General features: G+C 41.9%; 1 protein-coding gene across 1 annotated transcript; it reads right to left on the bottom strand.

Annotated features, from left to right (window-relative positions):
- Positions 1-5,703: 5,703 nt before the first annotated feature.
- hmx2 (H6 family homeobox 2) lies at positions 5,704-11,914 on the bottom strand. The gene is made up of 2 exons (XM_061790985.1): positions 11,258-11,914; positions 5,704-7,731 (listed from the first exon to the last, which is right to left on the bottom strand). Exons 1-2 carry the CDS (start codon positions 11,562-11,564, stop codon positions 7,190-7,192), a joined length of 849 nt encoding a protein of 282 aa, XP_061646969.1. The 5' UTR covers positions 11,565-11,914; the 3' UTR covers positions 5,704-7,189.
- Between the last annotated feature and the right edge of the window lie 6,524 nt (positions 11,915-18,438).

The raw sequence follows: 18,438 nt of genomic DNA, 5'->3' as shown, positions 1-18,438 counted from the left end.
TGGTCACTTACTTGCTTTGTTGGTTGCTTGATTGCATTGTGAGTCAGTCGGTCGTTTGATTGGTTGCTTGCTGGTTTTGTGAGTAGATCAGTCGGTCGGTTGGTTTGGTTTGTTGGCTTCGGGCAGGTGGTTGGTCTGGAAGACATCCGCTGCAATTAAAAAAAGGTTCAGTGTACCGGCAATTGGCCAGCGACCTGTCCAGGGTTTACTATGCCTCTCGTCTAAAGTCAACTGGGATATGCTCCAGCTCACCCGTGACCCTAATGAGGACAAGGTATAGAAAATGGAGGAATGGATGTAGGATTGTTGCGTAGGATATATTTTCTCTATCATATTAGGACCATTATTGAATAGGACAAAAGCTTTATTAGCACCCCTCTGGTGTTTTGTACTTGTTTTCCATGCAGTTCCAGTATCAAGACATTCCAGCTGAGGGACCTTGTTTGAAGGTCATGTCAGCAGGGGGGCGTAAACATTAGACCTTTTTGCGGTCAGGGTAAATGTATGAGGTCGCCTCACGGGAGCACTCCTTCCCTCTCTTTAATCGGCATGTAACAGGCCCTTGTAGAGCCAAACTGTCTGCGACACATCAGCACTTAGAAATAAAACCCTCCCTCAGCCAAGTCTGTCACGGCTGCGGTCGGAGAACAGACAGACAAACACGAGACGCCCGCCATTGGAAAATACACTCCGAGATGAATCCTGGATCCAAACCAACATTCGCTGTCAATCAGAACGAAGACCCGTCATGTGATTATGAAAGGAGTGTGAAAATCAATTAACCATTGTAATACTAATATGTTGAAACGGTGGTTCTCAAACTTTTTACACCAAGTACTACCGAAAAAAACAAATACTGAGCTCTCCAAATACCACCATCATGTGTCATCAACATTAAAATACAGTAGTCTAGAGCTTTTAGTCCTAAAATGTGTCTTCAATATCATTGTAAGCCATTGTAACATCATGTACAGTTTGAACATAAACACTGCTCTTAAATATGGGACCATTAAAAACTGTACTAAATAATTTTATTTAAATGTGTTGCACATAAAAGTTGACTAAAACTGAATTTAATAAATGTTTAAATACAAACACTTCCTTAAGATTACAATTCAAATGTATTCAACTTAAACGTTAAATACAACTTAACTGAACTTAGGCAGTGATTCTTTCACGTACCGCATCAATTATGGAATGTAGTTTCAAAATAAAAAAAAAACCATTGGATACACCGCCAATATTCTTGCACATTTCTTACGGCATGTCCAAGTAGTTTCGAAATAAAAGAAGTGGGATACGCATTGAATGTTTTTACACATCTGACACATTTCAAAATAAAATGCATAGAATACACATTGACGCTGTTATTTTGAAATGTTTGCACATTTCTGAAGCGGGCCTGCTTGACAAAATAGTTTGAAAATAAAATGCATCAGATACCAAATGAATAAGTTTGCTGATGAATACAACCAAGTCAAACGTATTGAATATTTGTATGCCTTCTGACACATTTTTCCCCAAATTGTAGGATCTTTGTTATAACTTTGAGGTTCAAGTGAATAAGGCAGGATTTTGTACCTTCTGCTGTGGAGTGTAGCACGTATTTACTGGATGACAAAGTATGTTCATGGAGACTTTTTTTTTTTTTTTTTTACTTTTCATGTTCTACACACGTGTTCAATACTGTTTGATTTGAATCAATGTTCTGGTCCAAAACACAGGCCCTTAAAGGTGATTGCAATGCATTAAGCCAGCCAACTCTCAAGACGTGTTTGCTCCATAAATGAATTTGAAGAGGGGTGGGGGGCTAACAAGGTTTTGGGGCGTACCTTGTCATCCCAGCTCCTCTATTTATGGATTATTGTTTAAAAAAAAAAGTAGATTCATCACCATTCTGTTTTATATCAACTGGGAATTAAGGAGCTGAAGGCAAATTGTGTTTGCCTCCCTCTAACATGAATGGGGGGCGAGCAGGCACATGCAGGGTAGCAAATGCGGTTATGCCATTGCTCTGGGCAAACTATTAGCTACTGTAATCCCTTCATGTTCACGGTTCACCATTCAGCAATTCACGTTTTTTGGTCGCTTTCTGAAACGCTCTATGATGCCACATGATGCTGGTAAAGCCATGTCTACGTAAGAATTGGTGTCAAGGAAGTATGTTGAAGTGATAAATCTCCACCGAGAGACGAGCTTTGCATGTCGGGGAGGAGCTAAGTTTAGCCTGGGTTGTTAGAGGAAGTTCCGGGGAGTCTTTTGCGTCACGTGCATGTCCACACGCATTTTCAATGCATCGGATCATCTGTAAGCCATTTATTTTGAAGGGGAATGCTGTAAGATGAGTTTGGAATGTATCACAGGTGAGTCTGGAATGTATACCCCGCAATAAACAGGAGATTATAGTTTGTGGTATACTTAGTTTACATTATTAATATAGGCAGTTGTTTAAAAAAAAGTAGGTGGGGCATCAGTTACTCATTGAACAATGAAATAAGCATATACATGGAAGAATGTCAAACTTTTCACTTTGCTGTAAAAAGTGTCCTGTTTGAGAACTTCCGAGTCGAATATCAACAGTTTTGAGAATTCCCCACATATGCCGCTCACAAGCAAAGCGTTCCTGTCACCTCGTTAAACCCTGGGAGAACAATATTGAACCACAAATCTGAATCTGCGGTTTAATGGGCTAAAATGTACGCGGGGGCCTCATCGTTGAAGTAGCGAGCATTTCTTGAACGGCCAATTTTTAAAGTGGCCCTCGCCCGTCCAATATGCATCTGGCTATTTAGAGGCGACGCTACCTGAAGAGAAGCGAGGGCTATTACTGGCCAGATAAGTCCATTAGCATTACCTTTGACACAATAATGGATGTGAGATACAATTTTCGTCTCTCCATTTTGTATTTCTAAGGATAATAGGGGGATTATCTGGAAGGCCTTCTGCCGTCGCACTCAAGAGCGAAGACCACGTTGAGGACAGGGAGCCCCAGCAACAGTTGTTTTTACACAGGGGGCTCTCTCCAAGACCCTCTCGCAAGATAAAGCATGTCATTATTCTATTAAAGACCTACAATTTTTGTAATGGCTCTGGCAGCGGTCGGCAGAAGTGCATGCGGCTTCTTCAATATCCTGGACATTATTTGCTCGTTTAGTTAAATGATCTTTCTAATTACTCCTAATGAGGCTGTCTCCTTCAGTTCTGATGCGGCCACGTCTTAATACGGCATGGCATTCTTCTGTTTTTTTTTGTTTTTTTTTTATTTGTGGGGATAATGACCTCTCAGGAGGCTCGGCCACGCGCTGCACACGTGGCAAATTGCCTTGTTTCCTGCCATCTTGCCTTCCTGCAAATTGCTAAATTGAGTTTCAGGGGCCGGAGCTTTAGAACGCTTAAGTTTGCTTTCTCGGCTCCTTCAAATGATTCGCTCAGCATCTGCTCATGTTTATTTGCGGAGTGCACACTTATGTACGGTGTTTACATTGTGCATATATAACTCAAAACGGGGGGTCATGGGTTCATGACCGAGTTCTTTTCTTACAGTGGTGAAGTACTGTAGTCCATCACAAGCCTACGCCAACACGGTAGTAAAGTCATAAGTACAGTACAAGTGGTGCCTTGAGATTTAATTTGTTCCGTGACTACGTATTAACTCAACTTGTGCAATATCTCAAATCATCTTTTCTTATTGAAATGAGTGGAAATGCCTTTAATCCATTTAGCTTTCCCCAAAGCACAACAAAAGATGTTATAATATTGTTATAACGTGTATTTTAATGAGGAAAAATAGCACTCCATAATGTTGTACTTTATAAAAAAAAAAAATAGTCACGATGTAAATAAATAGAATTTAAAATAATGAAACAGTTTTTGTCACACGGCATCAATTGAATGGATCTTGTGCTGCTCCTTCTGGTGTGCCCGCCTAGCCCACCTGGGGGCAGTATAAGACTGGCTTGTATACTGTTCATTGAGACGTCTCAGCTCATTAGTATGGCACTAATGTTAGTCATCCTACGCAGAGGATCCAGATTATGACTGTGAAAACTGTTATATTGCCTGTCTACATTTGTTGCTGATTGACGAGTCACGGAACAAATTGAACTCTTGTGTCAGAATGTACCTCGCCTCTCGCCCAAAGTCAGCCGGGTTAGACTCCAGCCCTAATGAGGACGAACGCGATAGAAAATGGATGCCATTAGATTGCACAGGTGTACCTAATGTTGTGTCCAGCGCGAGGCCACCTGGGTTCTCTGTCTTCCTCCCACAGTTCCCATTACTTCCATCATAAATTACACACCCGCGTGACTTACGCTTGAATGTAAAAAGGCACGACGCACCATCTCGACAAATCTTCATCCGCACGCCACGTCCGGCTGTCTCTTTGCACTTTAAACCACTTCAAATCATTTTCATGGTCCCCGCTATTAAAATGTGGCACCTCCACCTATTCATCTTTTTTGGGCTACGCATTCTGTCATTGCGTCTGCAAACATGCGTGCAGGTGCGTGTGTGGCCCTAAATCAAACCGGTCATGTCGGATCATGCAGATTTCCCCATGAACATCCATCCCGTCACGGTTGATGACATAACGACCACTTTGGAAGCTCGTAAACAGCTTCATTCAAGCAAACCCTACGCTGCTGCTTTTCATAAGCTCCCTTCCTCGTCCTCCTTACAATCTGTCACAAATTCATCTCTCCTCGTCTTCTCAGCCGATGGCCGTAAATCACTTCCGCTCTCTCGCCATTTTACCTGAAACACAAGGCGTCCTCTGCGTACCCGATTGGGTCAGGTGTAATCTGCGAGATGACCGGGGCTTGGCTGATTGTGCTTCATGTGTAATTTAGCCATTAGTTTGTGCACATAGAGATGTGTGTGCGTGTGTGTGTGTGTGTCTGCGTGCGTGCGTATCTGTGTGAACCCACTTCAAGGTGGTAGACGATGCAAAGCCTTAAAAATGGTGTAAATCAAACACTGTATTTAATATATAATAGCTGGTAGACATCATTTGAACAAATGGGAAACAGACGGTCAGCACAGTGTTCTAGTGAGAAGCACATCTGCCTCCCAGTCGAGAGGTTTTGGGTTCGAATCCCGACTCCGGCCTTCCTGTGTGGCGTTTAGTGGGTCTGTTCTAACAACTCCTCATAATATAACATAATAATAAATCAATCACATTCACACCTATGGGCAATTTAGTCTTCAAAGAACCTAATCTAACCATGTTTTTGTAATGTGGGAGGAAACCAGGGTCGAAATTCGAACCTCAAATTTTGAATTGTGCTAACGACTAGCTCACCCAGTTTAAGCAAACATATTTCATCATTAATCCATATCTTCATTTTGGCTGGATTAGGGTACTGCACTTTACTTTGGAGTCAGCCAGTCCGACCTCAAACGTCTCCAATTGGCTCAAAATGTTGCTGCTCGCCTCTAAACTGGAACATGTCAGAGGGAGCCAATGTTAAAAGCGTTAAAGCATGTGTCGAGAAAATGTGTCAAAAAAATTCAATAAACACAAAACAAACTCACACAATTTGGACTGAAATAGAAAATTTATTGAATGAGGTTATTCCCAGAGCGCTAAATGACAATAAAAATAATGACATTTGTGTTCCTTAAAATGGAAGAATTGTGTGTTCATTAACAATAATATAATGAGAGAAGGAATCAACTAAACTTTGTTTGAATGTGATATGAAGGCTGAACTGGAGGGTAGGGGTAACACCCCCCCCCCCCCAAAAAAAAGGTAGAAAATGATTTGAATTAAGAATACACATGGTGTATTGAAATACATACAGGGAAGCTTCGTTGCCTTCTCGTGAGACTTGCTGCATATGAATGCCTCCTCATAGAATCAATATACAGGCAATAGCAAGGGTGTCCAAACTACGGCCCAGGGGGGGAGGGGAAGTCGGAAAGGTATGAGTGTCGAAAAAGTGAGGCACACCCACGTCAAACTACTACGACTAACAAATTGCTTTGTTCAGAGCTTTTCCAGATATGCAAAGATGCAAAAAAAAATAGAATAATTTCAAACTAAAATAGTAACAATGTCTCTGTATAACCGAATGAAAATACAGTGGTGTCTTAAGACTCAAAACGTTTTTCTCAAATCATCTTTCCCCATTCAAATGAATGGAAATGCCATTAATCTCTTCCAGCCTTGCCCGCTCAAAAACCCCAAATTTGTAGTTTGTCAATAAGGAAGTAAGTACTCTATAATATTTACTTAATAAAACATATAGAGGGAAAAAAAACAATATATTGTAAAGAATTCAATAGTTTGTGCGTCGTGTATGTGAATTGGACACTTGGGGGCAGTGTAATACAGTCACGAAGACAGACACAACTACTGTAAATGATAGTATACTGCAGTAATATTCATTTTTCTCAGAGGATAAAGAAAATATGCCTGTGAGTATTGTTATATTGTCTGTCTACTTGTTACCTCACCGTTCAAATAACTGTTGCTTCAAGGGTTATGACACCGCAACTACCGATGCTAATTGTTAGCCCATCTATGGAGTTCAGCGTTGTGTGTTAGCAGTAAGCTAGTTGTGGGCGAAGTTGCGTGGTAGCTTGAAATACACGTGTAATTCTCTTTGTTTTATATTTAGTTTGAGAAGGTCTGCTTAGTGCAAAGGCGGAAGTATACTATCATCTTTAACAGAAAGCTTTGACGTAGTTTTTTTTTTTTAACTTTCTATAAAATATAAACAATATATAATCGCTTGTAGCATTGGTTTTAAAGCGTTTAATAAATAAAGTCAAAGAATGTTCCAGTGGGCAAGGTGGGCGACTGGTTAGCACATCTGCTGACAGTTCTGGGGACCGGGGTTCAAATTGAGTTTGCATGTTCTCCCTCTGCCTGCGTGGGTTTTCTCCGGGCACTCCGGTTTCCTCCCACATCCCCAAAACCATGCGTGGTAGGTTGATTGAAGACTCTAAATTGCCCGTAGGTGTGAATGTGAGCGCGAATGGTTGTTTGTTTCTATGTGTGTAGGTGTACCCCGCCTCCCGCCCGAAGATAGCTGGGCTCGGCTCCAGCAGCCCGCGACCCGCGTGAGGAGAAGCAGTAAAGAAAATGGATGGATGGATGGATGGATGAATATTAAAGTGGCCCTCGGCGAAAAGGTTTGGACACCCCTGCAGGGCTATAGGAATAAGAATGTGTACGTCCGTATCAGTAGTCGACCTTATTGTACAGGTTGTATAAAGGCAAAGCCGGCAGATTGCTCCCGGGGTAGTACAGGGGCGTGGGGAAGGCGATGGAGCGGGGCACCGGGACACGCAGCAAGGAGTTCTCCCGGAAAACCAGCGGCATACCCACGAGAGTCTGCGCCGAGGCGTGCGCCATGTTTGCCGCCTCCAGCTCGGCCGAGAGCTGCCGCTTCCATTTGTTCCTGCGGTTCTGAAACCACGTCTTGACCTGCGTCTCGGTCAGCTGCAGGCTGGACGCCAGGCAGGCGCGCTCCGAGCTGCTCAGGTAGCGCTTCATGTCGAACGTGGACTCCAGCTGGTACACCTGGCTGCGGGAGAACACGGTGCGCGTCTTCTTCTTGGCCGAGGAGCCCTGCGTGTGCTTGTCGGCCCCGTCCGACTGCCTCTCCTCGGACAGGGGGGACAGCAAGGCTCGGTCCTGCTCGTCCTCCTTGTTGTAGTCGTGCAGGAGGGGCGGTCGCCTCGCCAGACCCTCGTTGGCGGACAGGAGCCCCTTGGCGGAACCTGCGGGACCACCGAGCGTACATTACGGTTATTAACACCGTTTAACATTGTTTCAAGTAACTACGCGGTGTCAGGAAAGTTCCAGGACTGGCGTCACAATAGATATATTACAAACTACAAGATTCTGCGACGTTTCCTGAGAGTTGCAGCAGGACATCCTCTGGCTGCTTCACCATGACAACGCATCTGCTCACAATGCCCTGAGCATCCGACAGTTCCTGGCCGAGAAGAACATCGCCACGCTGACGCAAACTCCCATTCACCCGACCTCGGTCCGTGTGATTTCCTCATTACCAAGCTCCAGGGGGTGATCAAGGGGGACCCGTTTTCAAGACGTGGACGACGAAAAGATGGCCGTGATGACGGAGATGCGGAGGATCCTTCCAGGAGTGCGTGAAGGCGTCACGGAGAAGGTTGGGAAAGTGCATTGGACTCCAGGGAGATTACTTGCAAGGAGAAAATTTAGAGTTTGGAGTTCAGATTTGAAATCTTATCTGCTGTGACGCCAGTCCTGCAACTTCTCTGACACACGTTGTAACTTGGTTTAAAAATCTATATATATTTATTCTACACCACAAAAAGCATAGTAGCAGATGTGGAAGGAGCAGAAGTAGTAAGTGTACTTACTACTCTGAGTCAAATCATTCCAATTTCCAAAGACTTACAAAAATCAGGACAATGGGGTATTTAATACTCCAAAAATTCTACATTCCATATGCTGTGGCCTTGTGGAATGAGACAAAAAAAAAAAGAATTTGAAAATTAGTATTACTGCTATACTATATTCTCAATTTAAAAAAAAAATAGAATTCCCAAATGAAGATACTTTTGACATATTTCCCTGTCCTTCCACATTTCTTGACCTATTCAAAACATTTCAATACTCACAGTTTACATGTTAACGACTGAATTAATTCCACCGCATTTCAGGTCAGCTTTTCAGCATTCATACACATTTTCGACAGAAATTCTATTCTCTAGTTTATACAGCACTTTTCACAGAGGACCCACAAAGTGGTTCACCTCGTTGTGGAAAGCAGTCAAACATGCGGCTTTGGGAAAAATGAAGAGACCACTGCAAAAATAATCCGTTTATGCTAACAGAAAACTGACAACTGGCAACTAACTACTCTCTCCGCATGACCCCACCAATTCAAACAATTCGCACTTGAAAAGATACACAAAATTCAGGACATCTGGGGTATTACGTTTCACCTTCCAAAAATTCCCACCACTTTTCCCAGAATTCTACATTTTCCAACCCCTCCCCCTAAAAAAAAAAAAAAATTACATTTGAGTGAATGAGACTTTCAACCAAAAGGTTTTTTTCCCATTCCAAATGCAAACTGTTCAGCTCATTCAGAACATTGTGGAAACTATTATCCACATTCCAAAAATTCCCCAAATTCCAGACAGTAAAATGATCAAATTTAAGAGAGATTTTACATATTTACCACCGGCTTCCACATTTCTTCATCGATTCAAAGCAAAACTGTTCTGCTCTTTCAGGGCACTTTGGGAACTATTCCCATTCCCTACATTCCTAAACTTTAAAATCAAATCAAAACAAATCAAAGCAATCTAATCATACTGGAATGCCTCATACCTTAACAAATGTGTTCCTTACCCGCTTTTCAAAAATGCCCACTCAAGAGACAGCTCTTATCTTAAAAGGAAGCGCTTGCCACAAATTTGGGGCAAGGCCTTACCACCTTTTAGTTTTTAATTTTGTGTGGCGTACATTAAACGTAAATAGCATTCAAGCAGACCGCGGTGACTTTAACAGGACAATCCAATGACACCAAATATGGAGGCGTGACCATGCAGTGACGCCATTTGTTTTCACGTGCAATTGCAAGTATGCACTCTTGCACTCAATCAAATGACTTGATTTTCTTTTTTCAGTTTAAATCAACAATTCTCAAGCTGTCTTGACGGGACCTGCGTGACCAGCAAGCGTGCATTAGTGTTTTGTTGTTGTTGTTGTTTTTTTTTTTACGCACGAGGATCATTAACGCGTTTTAACACATAATTGCTTTAACTTGCGGGGAGTGAGTGGAGTGTGCACTCTTGCACTAAATCGAATGTGACTTTTTTTTTTTTTTTTTTTAAAATCAACAATTCTCAACCTGTCTGTATTAATCCAAGCCTGCACACGCGCGCGCACACACTCGCGCGCACACACCCTCTGCGCGCCATTTAACGCCCAATTGACGACGCAGGCAGCAAACACGTCCCATCAATTAGCCGCCTCAATTACATTTGAAATAAGAGCGAGCGAGAGCAACTCATTATTTTCACCACCACTGTGGCGAGGAGGAGGATGGAACGAGGGCTGCACCGAGTGTCACCCATGAAATTCAATTAGAGCCCGATGCAATTAAAAGATGACATGTTTTACTTCTATATATGCAAGGCAAATAATCGGCTTATTTTGAAATCGGCACAAGCAAATTAAATCGACCTCGTAATGATAACTACAATGCCGGCCAATAAAAAACAATGTAAGAGAATGATTAATTATGTTTAATAGTGAGTATTTTGGTGGCTTCATATTGGGGGGGGGGGTATATTTGAAGCCATTATTTACAACTGCAAATTATGTTGTTATAATTTGCAGTTGTACTTCTTTATTAGATTGTGCAGTTAGTGTCCCTAATGCAGCTTTCTAAGGTGACCAAAATATTAGAAGCAACTTTGTGTACTGCATCATTTACAAAGAAATATAAATAATTGAATTAGTAGTACCAAAACTGAGCATTATCTTTGTAAAAACAGCATTCTGTGTTACATCCCATTAGATTGTGCTGCTGTGCTTAATAGTGTCATCGTGCACCTAAAAAAAAACAAAAGTGAGCAAAAAAAAATCCATAATAAAAGGTGGAATTAATTAATTAAAACCGAGCAATGTATTTTACAAGGGTCCCCAATAAAGAGTTACTCAAACTAAATAAGTTAACACGAATTCTAGAATTAATAATCCACAGTAATTAAAAGTATTGTTGAATTAATAGCATTAAAACTGAATATTATTTTTGTAAATGCACAGCTCATTGGATCACGCAGGTGTCCCTAATTAAGTGACATCGTGCAGCTAAATAAAGTCACCGACGTACTAGAATTAATTATCCGTAAAAATTCATTCGGGAATTGATAGCATTGAAAAGTGAGCATTATCCTCTTTGAAAATGCACATTTCTGGTGCAGCTCTTGCATTGGATTGTGCCGGTGTACCTAATCAAGTGTCGCCATGCAGCTAAATGCTGGCCAAAATACTCGAATAAGAATTCGACACTACTGAATTGATTGCATTAAAGCCGAGAATTATTTGAAAATGCAAATTGGGAGATTTGTTGCGTCGATGTCATTGGCTCGTGCAGGTGTACCTAATAAAGTGGCAGCTGGGTCTGGTCATCGAAATATTAGAAACACTTTGTGCACCACAGCGACCGCAATAATAAGCATCTTGTTCAATGATTATGGGAATTGAAACATATCATATATAATAATGAGAGCATATAGTCACCTAAGCACGCGAAAGCGCGATGTTGCCGGTGCCGGCCGCAAGCTCGTCCGTGGACCGGCTCGGAGCAGAAGCAGTCCGCCGAGTCCTCTCCGCCGCTGCACTCCTCCTCGGAGGACACGGACAGCGTCCTCCTCCGCGCCGCCTGCACTAGTCCCTTGGCACCGGAGCGCGGCATCGGCGGCGGCGGCGGCGGGTGCGGGGTGGGCGTCGGGGGCGCCTCTGACGGCGTGCCCAGGATGGACTGGATGGTGAAGCTGCAAATGGGCCCCGTCGTGCCCTTGCTCCCGCTGTCTTCTGCGCTGCTCATGGTCGCCTCATAACACTTACCGACTGGGAGCTTCTCCTGTGTGGCGTTATTCCGTTAGAATGACAACAACAACAACAACAACAACAAAGAAATCAAACAAAAAACACACACACGTCGTCTTTTTTTTTTTTTTTTTTTTTTTTTTTTTTTTTTCCGTCCGCTAAATCGCGCGGGGGGCTTTCACATTGAAGTGGAGTTGGAGGTGTTTTTTGTCCGGCGTCGGGGAACGTGAGTGCATTGGCGGGTCCTCCTCCTCCTCGGAGGCGCCGATGCCGGCGTGGAGCTCATTTGCATGAAGGTAAACTCCTCCTGGGCCAATCCCGGCATCCATTATTGGCCCGCACATTTTAAAACGCTTGCAGAAGCAAAGAGAGAGAGAGAGAGAGAGAGAGAGAGAGAGAGAGAGAGAGAGAGAGAGAGAGAGAGAGAGAAAGGAAACAATGCTCCCACTTTTTTTGCCTGAACAAAAATCACACCACTCTTTTTAAGGTGACTGCACTTTTAGGGAAAAAAAATCCTGTGATGGGGTTTCCATTGTCCTGCATTGATTTCATCTCACTGGTTTTATTTAGATATTATTAATATATGTATTTATTTATTTCCACCACGGGCGAGTACCGATACCAGGTCTCGGTATCGGGCTGATACTGGCTTTATTTCAAGGTAACGGGTACTCGCGAAGGCTGCCGATACCAGTCGCCGATACTTAAGGCAAACATTTGACAGTAAGTTCTCCTCGCCAGTAGTTGGCGCTACATTGCGTTTGCAAATCATCATGCGCGTCGGAAAGGAAGAAAGGTCTTTGTTTACAATTATGTTTCATTCTGTAAATTGAAATGTTATGTATCAAAACAAAGTGGTACCGAACATCGGATATTTACCAGGCCATCTATGATCTTGGCCTTTTAAAGGGGAATTTGCAATTTTCCACCCCCAACAATCACTTTTTGTCCTCTTTGTTAAAACTGTAATTCCAGTGGAGCCCTGCTATTTGCGACTGGACCAGATTGCAAATGGCTAAAACCGTGAACAAATGACGCTTGAAAGCGTGTATAAGTGGGACATTGGGAAAAGGATTGCCCTCTCTGGCCCAATCTTGTACCTCTAATTGGATTTTTAGGAAAACACCTCACCTGTGGAAAAACAACCAATCAAAGACAGCAGGTGTGGCAAACAGGAGGGGCTTTCCCACTGCACGAACCTTTGCAGGAACTTCCCTCGCTACCCTGGTCGCTTGAGTTCCCACCCGTGTCCCCACGAAAAAAAACTACCAGGATACAGAAGGTTCCCCCTGGATTATTTCGTTCCTCGTGGCGGGTAGGGGCGGCCTGTGCTAACGAACGCTGATTGGTCGACAGAGCTCTGTAGGCGTTTACTTTTTTCATTCACAGAGCAACCATTACTGAATGCGGCGTGGCGCAAGGCTAGAAATACGAGGCTTATTCATTGAACCTTATCCAGGTCAGGCTTTTGCAACACCGACCTAGCTGAAGACAGCAGAGTATAAAACAAAACAAAGCAAAATAGAAGCAAATACATATACAAATTGTACAATGTGATAAACTAAGTTAAAATAATACATGAAATCATAGTGAATGAAAGGTCCATAAAAGGCATGTGAGCAGATGTTCTCTAAAGCTGGAGAACTTGCAAGAAGAAAAATGGAATTGCCTGAATGCCGAGACATTAGAAAAACTTATTTTTGAATGAATACATAAAAATGTAAATAAATGTTGAAGCCTACAGATGACTATAGATGTGATTTATTGTTCTCAAGTTTGTCGTGGATCTGTGTAAGGCTTCAACAAGGCAGAGCGAAGAAGGGACTTTTTACGATGAAATCATTTGTAAGGCATTTATTTTTAAGTGCAATGCTGTAAAATGAGTTTAAAATTATATTAGTGTTTTGGGATGATAGGTTGTGGTATATTTACAGATTAAACTGTTAATATTATTCATACTAATTTGAACTGATAATATTTAAACTTTGTCAGAAATGCTGTCCAACTTGTGCTGAAATATGATTTTAACCTTCTTCATCAGTCAGCTAACAAAATGATGATTTTTATTTACCCCAACTATTGCTATTATTATACCAACTATGAGCTGGAAGCTAGCATCCTCGCCGTATCAGGGTAATATTGTATGTTTGAAATGTTATTTCAGTGTTTGGGGATCCCAGTTTGTGGTTAATATTTAGGGGTTTAGTTATTAATACAGTGGTACTTCAACATATGAGTGACTTACAAGTTTTTTTGGGAGAAACGCACCATTGCTTGGCAGATTCTGTCTTGGGTTTCAGGCAAAAAGTTTAGTTACAATCGCTAAATGGTGGCAGGGAACTTCACGGCAGGTAGCAGATAAAAAATACTGGAGTTTTAAACAAATAAAATCAAAAAAAGAGCTCCAAGTGCTTGCTCTGAGCTCATCATTCCCATTTCCAGTTGAAGTTTAAACATAAAACCAAGACTCACACGTTGTGTATTTCATCAAATGAACAGAATTTATGAAAGTCTGCTAGCTTAATGCTAACACGTATGCAAAATACCTCAGACAGACAATCAACACGAGCATCGATGTGGCAGTAAACGATATTTGAACATGAACGGCACAGCAACACATGTAGACAGACACTACATACACGCGTATATTCTTTATCCTCTGCGAAAGGCAACTAAAATGAGTGCGGCTTACTGAGTCACTTAGCTCTGAAACTCTGTGTATTATCTACATCTGTAATATACTGTCCCCTGGTGGTCAAGGCGCACATACCAGAATCAGCACAAGGTTAATGGGCATTGAAGTATAAAATCATGATACACAAATTATTTGCATTCTGTTTATGTTAATACTATCTCTTTTATAAAGTACAATATTATAGAGTGCTGTTTTTTTTTTAATTATTATTAAAAATACGTGTGAAAAACGTTTAGTTTAGTTTTTTTTTGTGAGGTTGGAACAGATTAATGGCATTTCTGCGGAGCCCCTAAAGGGACTTGGAAAAAAAAAACAAAAAAACTTTCTCATATTAATAAAAGTTTCTCATTCAAACCAGTAGCTTATTTACCTTCTCGCGGTAGCTTCCTGCGTTGGGGTAGCTGTACAGTAGCTTCCTCCGAACGGTAGCTTATTTACTTACTTACTATTAACTTCCAACTATTTACAACCGAACCAGACCACAAGACTTCAAAATTTGTTTTAAATGTTTGTCAGACACAACGGAATGTTGACGACTTGCAAGTAAAGCAGCGATGTCCTTGTAATAAAGTCCCAAGTGAAAATTGAGCCGAGCGAACTCCTGCACTCATTTTCACACAGAAATGCAAACCGAAATGTCGAAAGGATCTTTTATACATGCACACATGCAATGGACTATACGTTCTCATCAGGATGAGAACAAGAAAGGAAAGAAGGACCACTGGATAGGCAATTATTTAGGCCTCGGTCCCTATACCAATTGTATTATATTTTACTAGTCACCTGATCTGATGCGAAATGTGTGCTTCGTTTGCTAGTTTGTGCCACGTGATTCATTACCAGCATTTAAGAATTCATTTGATCATTAACAAGCTAATCTGCCTTTGAGTTCAGGACGCCGGCTAATTGATTAATTGGCGGTGATGGCAAGAGGGGTGAACTGTGCATGTGTGTGGAGGGGAGCGAGTTGGAGGGTGGGCAACCATCCCGCCACCTTTGCCTCCTCTCACCCATTAGGCATCGTAGTGGCGGTTGCGAGACAGCTGCAGGGCTGGAGTGGCCACATGATGCCTGTTTTACTTCTTTGTAAGGGAGGCCCAGACACATTACAAATGGTGGCCTTTAATCATGGTGTCAGCGGCTTTCACTCGCGGCATGAGTGTATCGGGACGGGCTGGAGGGCGAGAGGAAGGTGGGGATTCTGGTGATGCGAGAGGTCGATTTTGACACCTTGCTGATTATCCGGATTCAATCTTGACAGTATATCATAGCAATCCCGACATACAATGCAAATATGGCCCCTACGGAGAAGATAGAGACGAAGACCTGACGCAAAATCCTCGAGCAATTGACGCCCACCCAAAAACGGTTTGTAATTGCCTGTTGATGCCACAAGATGGCGGCGAAGCACGTTTTTTTTTTCTATTAGACAAGGCTATGGCATGAGCATAAAAAAAAATAAATGAATACCGAAGCATAAACATGCAGAGACTCAATGTATAGGGACTGTGAACAGTTTGGTATGACATCACTGCCAGTGCAGGGGTCCTTAGTTTACAACAGTACCAATATATCATTAGCCTAATAGCATAGTTGCTCAAGTCATTTTTCACTTACATTCACAATATCAATAAAAACTATCAATGTGCGTGCTGAAAATGTATGTCTGTGTAGATTGTCAGTCATCCAGGTCATGGAAATTTGCAAAAGTTGAATCGAGGCAACTGCACTGTTCTTGGACTCTTAATTGTGTTTGTTTTTCTTTTTGTCCGAAAATGTTCAAAAATGACTTCGTTCATATATAAGTACGCAATTTGGCTGAGGATATGATGTTTCAAGGTTACGAACGCCGTGCATTCGACTAGTTTTAACAGGTGCGTAAAATGACACGCGGTCACGCTGCACAAGAAGGACCGCTCACGTAGTCTTATTAGATTATACAGCAAAACATTACGTACCATAATGTAGAGCAACTGAAGTCATACAATTACCAACATCATCAGATTTCTCAGTAATAAAAAGACGCATCAATAGTTGCACAAACCTACAGAATTTCAATCGTCGCAATAGAAGCGGTCAACTTTTTCTTTTTAACATTTTGCAGTTTTACACAGACAAAAATAAGATTTGTAGTTCATGAATTTTGCATGCAACCCAGACATAAAAAGTCCTCGGTTTCTGATGGTACCAACATACGGGGTTCGAGGTTACGAACAGGAACAGAACAAAACTCTGTGGTTAAGCAAGGACCTCCTGTACTAACGTGAGTTTGAATGTGATTGATTACACAGCCGCACCTGCAGTTATAAGAGGGTGTGCACACTTGTGCAAACACATTTATCTCTGTTGTTTATTTTTACACCCCCTGTCGAAAAGATTATTATTTTTTTCAATTGCGTTGTACTGGTTCTTAGTCACAACGGAGAAAAAAGTTTTGAAACGATGTATCTTTTTTTTGTCATTTGAACAGGGGTGTGAAGACTTTTCATACCTACCGTAGACTATGCTCCGTTCTCACTCACAAATTTGTGTGACGTTGCCACAGTGGTAACGGAACTCCGTCGTCAACTAAGGCCCCGCTTTACTAGCCTGGTTTGAATAGGACTGCCTTAGTAATTGCGGGAAACTGCTAAATCCATGCCGCATTGAACACATCAGTCATTAGCAAACAGCATTGGAGGAGCATGTGGGCTGCGTTCATTTTATCATCGAGGAGACTAGGGGCAGAGTTTTGCCATAAATCTTTTGTCCAATATCTGTTGCATAAAGGATTGTAACACCGCCACGTGGATGCTAATCCTTAGCCCGTGCCTATGGTGCTTCCCATTGTATGCTAGCATTAGCCGTAAACTAGCAGACAAAAGGCTAAGCTAAGTGGTTGTTGTTTTTTTGTTTAGTCTGACAGTAAAACTCCACTAGGAGTGGCAATAAACACCTTGACGCCTTTCCTTCCCTCTATTATTTGCTAATATTATCTGCGTTCTCTTCCACCATCCGGCGCTTGCATCTCAAGTTTGCGCTCTCAAGTCAAGGCAAACAAATCGGCCAAACGACAACTTGTATCTCGAAAAACACCCTTGTATCTCAAGACACCGCTCTATTAGATTCCGTATTGAGATAGTTGACGGAAAATATTGGGGACAAAAAAAATCAAACCAATAACAAAAAATAGTAAGCCACTTGAATGTACAAAAGGCAGAATGTTTAGACATATAGCTTTTTGTATTCGGTTTCATCAGTTGCTAGGTAGATACTTACGGAAGCGTATTGCATTCACTTGGATTAAAAAAAAAAAAAAAAAAGTCCTGTTTTTCTAAGCAATTATTTTGAGGGCTTTGTTTTTTTTGAGTATTTCTTTCTGTTTTTCTGACTAATTATTTTTCTCAGTTTTTCTGTCTATTTTCCCCCCTGTTTTGTGACTATTTTCCCCCTGTTTTTCTGAGTAGTTTTTTTCCCCAGTTTTTCTGACTGTTTTTTTTTTTCTAATGACAAATAACTATACCATCTATGTGACTCAAAGACAGGAGTATCTCCCAGTGTCTTAAAACCCATATCAAAATAATACTTGATCAAACTGAATAAGCCGGTCATGTTTGGGGTCCGCAAAGAGTCACTTGCAGTTCGCAGGTTCTCGCGTGAGTTCGATGTGTCCCGATAACTCAAAGAAAAAAATACTCAGAAAAACTATTTTTTTTTTTTTTTTTTTTTTTTTATCCAAGTGAATGCAATACGCTTCCGTAGATACTAGTTTATTGATCCCATTTTATATAAATATTTCCAATCTCTTGTCACTCGTGTGGCAAAGTGAGAGAGGAGTTCATCATGAGATAGTGAAGGGGACGTATGCTCGCATGCTGCCGATGTTTCACAAAGGGAGGGGGGCGGGAGGCAAACGTTAGGGACCCCCTTCCCCTCCCCTCCGCTGTTGGCTCTCTATCACGATGATGGGTGGCGTCCGGCCCCCCCCCCCCCCCCCCCCTTTTACCTACCGCAACAAGCGAACAAGAGCATCCTTATCTGGAGGGACGGCTGAAGTTATGGGCGCGCTTCGATGTGGAACTCAAGCCTCGATAAATATTAAACAACGCGCCTGGATTATGATCTATGGCGTGTCCGGCATCTACAATAAGGAAATTACCAGAGAAAATGATATCGATAAATTCTCTAAGTATAAACG

This window comes from Phyllopteryx taeniolatus, chromosome 11 (assembly GCF_024500385.1).
Source record: "Phyllopteryx taeniolatus isolate TA_2022b chromosome 11, UOR_Ptae_1.2, whole genome shotgun sequence".
NCBI lineage: Eukaryota > Metazoa > Chordata > Actinopteri > Syngnathiformes > Syngnathidae > Phyllopteryx > Phyllopteryx taeniolatus.
Note: the sequence above shows the minus strand (reverse complement) of the source record. Positions and strands in the feature narration are given on the sequence as shown.